Source organism: Cryptomeria japonica, chromosome 10 (genome assembly GCF_030272615.1).
Source record: "Cryptomeria japonica chromosome 10, Sugi_1.0, whole genome shotgun sequence".
Taxonomy (NCBI): domain Eukaryota; kingdom Viridiplantae; phylum Streptophyta; class Pinopsida; order Cupressales; family Cupressaceae; genus Cryptomeria; species Cryptomeria japonica.
The window spans coordinates 84671599-84677978 of record NC_081414.1 but is presented as its reverse complement, the minus strand read 5'-3'; the positions used below and the strand labels follow the sequence as shown (position 1 = coordinate 84677978).

Sequence of the window (6380 nt, the reverse complement as noted above, 5' to 3'; positions counted from 1 at the left end):
TGACAATATAATACTTTATATCTTGTTACTATTATTAAATACCTTTGAACACAATTACTACACAATAAAATTTAAAACACTCTTATGTATCTCTTTTGCACATAATATATTACATCTTTCAAAATTTTGAATTGGAAAGGGAAATTATTTAGTGATCTTTCATTTTCAATATATATTATAGACAAGAAATAATAAAATGGGGTGAAGTGGAATGGATTTGTTTAGAAGAGTTGGTGTGATAGTGATCTTATTAGATAAGCTTAAAGGACCCTGACCATTCAATTGCAAAATCAAATTTATAATAAAAAGCTTTGCTTGTCATATATTGTGATGGTCCATCTTTCAATAAGTCAAGGAATTTTGTCATTGTGAACATCACTTAAATGTAATGAGCGTTAAGTGGATCATTTAATAGTGCCACCTACCCATGACTCAAAAACACAAGAAACCTAATAAAATATTATCATTTAATATATTAAAAAATACCTCCTCCATACTAATATAAATTACTCTTTAATAATTGGATTACTTTTTTTTTAATTCCCCATTTAATATAATGTTTTTAAAACATTGTGATAACAAAGAGATATGTATTTTTAGGGGCAGCAATTTAAAGTATTTTCAAACAATGTAATTTCTCATAGATCAAGTGTCTTATTAGATAAGCTTATTATTGTCATGGTGTGGATCTTTTAATAAGTCAAGAAATGTTGTCATTGTGAACATCACTTAAATGTAATGAGCACAAAGTGAATCATTCAACAGTGCCACCTACAACCCATGACTAAAAGACACAAGAATTCTAATATATATCATCATTTTGATACATTAAAAAATGCCTCTATTTATTAATATAAATTACTCTTTGATGACAGGAGTATTTTTTTAAATTCCCAATCTAATCTAATGTTTTAAAAAAATAAGCTAAATATCTTTAATATATTAGAATTACGATAAAATGGAAACAGTTTTTTAAGTTAGGTATTTATACCTACAAACGTTGACCTAATTGGCGTTGAAAAACTGTCAGCTTATACCTGGCCATATGACCGTAAAGAAAAGAATTAAAAAACGAAACATACCTACTTCAATTTAAAATTGAAAGGCCGGCTAACAAGTTCGATAACAGAATTCACAGAGCAATTGAATACTCTGTTTGATCTTGACCCGCTCCTTGCCCATTTCAATGTCCATGAAAGATTACAGAGCCTCTCATTAGACTGGTAACCTCGCTTCCTGCTTTACATTTTCCCCTCTCTTCGCTTCAATTGCTACTGCAAAACAGGAAACCGGAAAAGATGGCGCCGAGAACAAAAAGCGGCAAATTTAGTGGCTACAGATCTTCATACTGGAAGATCGTGCTGGTGTTAACGGTGACAATGTTGATAAAGATCGGAGCAGCGCAAAATGATTCGAGTTCCTGTGTAAATTCGATTGTGCCCTGTGCAAATTATTTGAACGCCACAACGAAACCCCCAGATTCGTGCTGCGTTCCTTTACTCAACGCTATCAAAACGCAGCAGCAGTGCCTTTGCAGCCTCGTAAACAGTAGCATCGCCAAGCAATTGAATATCAACGTCACTCAAGCCCTAAATGTTCCTCGCCTTTGCGGCGACACAAACATCACACTTAATTCTTGTTCCAACGGTCTGTGGATTTTTTACCCTACTTGAGTCCTTTTTCTTTCATATTTCCTCTGTTTTTTCTTTTCATTTCCTCTGTTTTTCTTTTCAATCGGATAATCTGTCTGTGAAATAACAGTTACTGCGACTGCACCTTCGGCTTCTACCACGCCTTCTGGTAGCACACCTTCAGGTAAGTGTATATTGTTCAGTTTAATTAAAAGTATTGTTCAGTTTAATTGAAGGTATCATTTAGTTGTTTCCCAATTTGATTGTGTATTTTTTTATTTATGCTTCGAATCACATTTAGTTAATTTTTTTTAGATCACACTCGATCACATTCAGAAATAATTAAATGATACACTTTGAATTATGAAAATCTGATACAATTAATTAATTAAGATCTTTTACCAGTCAGAATTTTGTTTGGTTTTCCCTTCTGGTTTATAATCGTTTGATTTGTGGATTTGAAAAATTTAGGACATGCTGAAACAGGCAATGGTAGCGGCGTAGGCGCAACCCCTTTGCAAATATTGTTGCCTCTGCTGGCTGTCCTTTTTCTTGGCGGATTCAATTCAGTTCCCTGAATCTGTCCACGGTAGTGGCAGCACGGGCAGATTTACAGCTTGTTTTCCTTTTCTTTCTTGTTGCAGGCTTTGAGCTTTATAGGCTAGGTAGTAGTTTAAGATTATATACGAAATTTATCGTACTGCTATATTTTCATTCAATTCTCCAGCAGGTTTTATGAGACCAGGAAAAATCTGAGACAGAATAAATTGAAATTTTATCGTAGGAAATAGGAATTTCTTTTAAATTTTTAGTTGGTGGCTTTGAATAGATTAATTGTTGTAAAAATATATAATATTATAGTATCTTAAAATTTAACATTTATGAGTTTGTGTCCTTATGAAATTAATGGGATCTGTAATGTGTTTTTCTGTTATGGTAAAAATGTAAATATAATATAATAGAAAGAATCTTCAAGTTTATGAATTTGTGTCTTTATGAAATTAATGGGATCAGTTATTTCTGTAATGTGTTTTTTTGTTATGGTAAAAATGTAAATATAATATAATAGAAAGAATCTACAAGTTAAACATCTTGAAAGAAAAACTACATAAAGTATTACAATGAGGAGCATTTCAGTATAAAGCATTTAAATGAAACAATAGAAGTGCAAATTGCAATTTACAATAAGATAAATTACTTTTTTCCAAGAGTATCAAGCACATGGTCCTCCACAATATTATTTGCAGTTATGAGTAGAGATCCATTTTAGGCTTTAGCAATAGCTACCAGTTAGGACTGAACTGGATTTATTTGTGTCTTGAGCTCTAAATTACAGCTGAGTCCCTCTTTCAAGGAGTCACTCTTTCAAGGATTTAGCAACGTTCATATAAATTAAAAATTTAACATCTATCAAAATATTAAGTGGGTGAAAAATCTAAGTTCACTAGAAAATAGAAACTAAATATTAATTAAATTAAATATACTTTAAATTATGTTTTTTGAAAAGTATATTCTAAGGTTATGATCTTGTAACAACCTCCTACCATGTTGATTCAACTTGCTAATTCAACCCAATGTTTGAAATAGAAAATTTTGAAAAAACATCAAAACACTCCAACAAAAAAAACTCATCTAAAGACTTTCATTCAAAAAAAAAAGGTATGGAAGGACCTTTCTTTCAAGGAACCTTTCAATGAAGAAACTTTCCATGACTAAAAAAAATTAAAATATTAAAAATCTTATAAACCTTCAAATGAAAGTTTACCTTTGTTTGAAAGTGATTGTGCAATCACTTTAAATGATGTATTTGCTAACATTGTTTTCCTTAGCCTTGCAAATTTTTAGTGTTCCACTAGTAGAATCTTAAGTACATGTATAACCCAAAATCTTAGTCTAACGAGTAGAATTAATTAAATTGCAAATGAAAATGATTATAATATTTGTAGATACTTAAATTTGACTAATCAATTTAATTAAATTTAATTCCCTTACCCACTAATATTAATTAAATAATCCATATTATTTAATTATATGTAGCATCTTGTCCCCCATTGGTCAAATTAATTTAATTAATAAGGTCATCTTCAATCCATTGAATCGCATGCCTCCAAACTTTAACCCTTCTTCTAACCTAAATTTAGGGTTCAAACCAACTCTATCCACCTAACCCACCCTATCCTTTCTAACCTTCCCCCTCACATGTGTGTGCATATTCCTAATTTCCTAATATTTAGGAAATTCCAACCAATTTTGGGGGGGCCATCTCCCAAATGGGACATGTCATGCCCCTTCTTGACATTTGTCCCTCTTGGGGACACTTGTCCTTCTTAGTGTGGAATCGCATTCCACATGGCACCCTTAGGATTGCCACTTGTCCTCCTTGAGGAAAAGCGTTGCATTTTCAAGGTCCTTCATCTCCATTCCTTTACTATTTAAACCCTCTCTTTTCTAAGCCATTGATCCACTTTCATGCACCCATAATTCCATAATGTTGAATTTCATCTAATACTATTGCAATCATACCCTCATAATGCACAAATTCCATCCCACTATTTCATGCTTTTGAATCCCATTTGCACAATCATGCCAATTTTCATACTCACGTCCCACCATCCCACACTCATATCTTGAATCCAACTCAAGCATAATCCCACATCATGGAGCATAATTGAGCACTCGCAACTTCGACAACCACACATACAATTGGAGAAGAATCAAATCGAAGAGACATTGGTTTGCATTTATTTAGTGTTATTTGATATTTCCAATTTCCTTTCAAACAACATTCTCAATCTTGAGTTGTTTGAATGAATTTTGTGTTAGCTTGGATTGTTTAATTTAGGTTTTGGATCATTTCCATTTGTGCACATCTTTCATCCACACAATATAAATATATCATAATAGAGCTAGTCTCTAAGAGAAATACAAAAGTTCCCAATAGCTTGCTTTGATATTAAATATGAAAAAAAGAGAGCTACAAATATATATATCCTTATACTTTCCAAATCCAATGAGGATGAGGATAGGGTATAAGACCCAAAACCAAGGGATTGCTTATCCAAATTTTCAAATCTATGAGAATAAGGAAAAAAATAAAATCTCATGAATATGCAACTCATCATTCTATCTTATGCAAATAATTAAAATAAATTACCAAGTTAAACTTAAATAATATATGTAATATCCTACTTAAAATAAATATATCCAAAGTAATAAAAATATTCCACTAATAACCCCCTTGAGTGCAGTTGTGTTTATAATAAATGGGTCGTCACAATAAGATCATGCTAGGTACGAATGTACAATCTACAATAACCCCAAAGTACAAAGGGAGGGTACCTCCTAGAAGGAGAATGGGAGAAAATGTGTAGGAAAAGAACTCTAGCCCAACTAAGGTAAAAGATCTCCCTTAAAAATAAATTGAGATAAAGAACAACTAAGAAACCTTCCCTTCCCCCCCCCCCCAACCCAAAAAAAAAAATTGAATAACTATACACTAAGCTTGAAACCACATCATGCTAGTTGAGTTGATGTAGATAGTGATCTAGTTGAAGTGGCCAAATTATTGATGCTACAAGTGCCCCAAGAGGAGAGAGAAAGAGATGATGAAACCACCCATGATGAATTAGTCAATGTATCAAAAGAAAAACTCCTATAGTGATTGTTGAAAGAACTCCCACTTAAAGAAGCAAGTTGAGATAGGAAGTCTCATTATGTATCATGTCTTAGAATTCTACTCAATTGTTTCCATGTGAACATTGAAAAGTGTCATGGAACTAAAGTAAGAGTTTCAAGTCTAATTGAAACAAATGATCTCTCAAATCATGAGGAAACAAATGAAGAGAAGGTGTCATATAAGACATGGAGATAATATCGAAGCACTAACATCAAAGAGGGAACATGGGTCTTTAAGAGTGTCATTTAGATTAAAAAAATGTGCAACTCTACAAACAAGAGATGTATGGTAGAAATATGTCCTAATGAGACGAATCTAGAAGACAAATGTAATCCTATCGCAAAGAATTATTAGAAGCCCTCAATGAATTGACTCTAAACTTTATAGTAACAACAAGTGAAGGGGGGTATGGAATGTTCTCCATTGTAAAGATGGCATCAATGTATGCCAACCAAATAAATTGATTGTCCTATGAGAATATGCTCATACCATATGGGACAACAAAAGTCTCAATATGATCTACATGTGCTTGGCCATCCAAGAAAACAACAATATATCAAATGAAGATGCAAAGTCGTCATAAAACTATTAGATGATTTTCCAAGTTGTAAAACAGCACTCATTGTGTTCTATGTGATGTAGAGTATCTTTGAAAATAGTTAGACAAATTAATTTGTAGACATGGATGCCATTGTTGTAAAACCGTGCATTCCTTTATTCATAGTCACTTAGCTCAAGAATGAGTTAAAGAAGATAGGGCAATAGATCTTGTTCAAGATGTTGATTCTTTATTCTTTGCTTCCAAGACAAATAGTTCTTTGAAGTTAATCAAAAAATTGAAGTAAAATTTAATGTTAATTAAATATTTATTTATGTACATGTTTGCAAAATGCTTGTGTACAAACCCCAAGACTAGTAAATTAAATTAACACTTTATAAGTAGAGTAAATGATTATTAAAAAAACCTCTAAATTATTCGATTTCAACATTCTTAATTACTAAAATGATCTCCTTAACAAATATAATATTTGGCACTTTATTTTGGTGAAATTAAAATGCATGATTTTGAATTT

General features: G+C 32.0%; 1 protein-coding gene across 2 annotated transcripts; it reads left to right on the top strand.

The window, feature by feature from the left end:
• The first annotated feature begins 1047 nt into the window (after nucleotides 1–1047).
• On the top strand, nucleotides 1048–2513 carry LOC131033232 (non-specific lipid transfer protein GPI-anchored 3). 2 transcript variants are annotated; one of them, XM_057964399.2, is made up of 3 exons: nucleotides 1048–1647; nucleotides 1762–1815; nucleotides 2118–2513. In XM_057964399.2, exons 1-3 carry the CDS (start codon nucleotides 1299–1301, stop codon nucleotides 2207–2209), a joined length of 495 nt encoding a protein of 164 aa, XP_057820382.1. In that variant the 5' UTR covers nucleotides 1048–1298; the 3' UTR covers nucleotides 2210–2513. The 2 variants fall into 2 exon arrangements, with proteins under 2 accessions (XP_057820382.1, XP_057820381.1); XM_057964398.2 differs by having other exon boundaries at nucleotides 1051–1647; nucleotides 2103–2513.
• Nucleotides 2514–6380: the final 3867 nt, after the last annotated feature.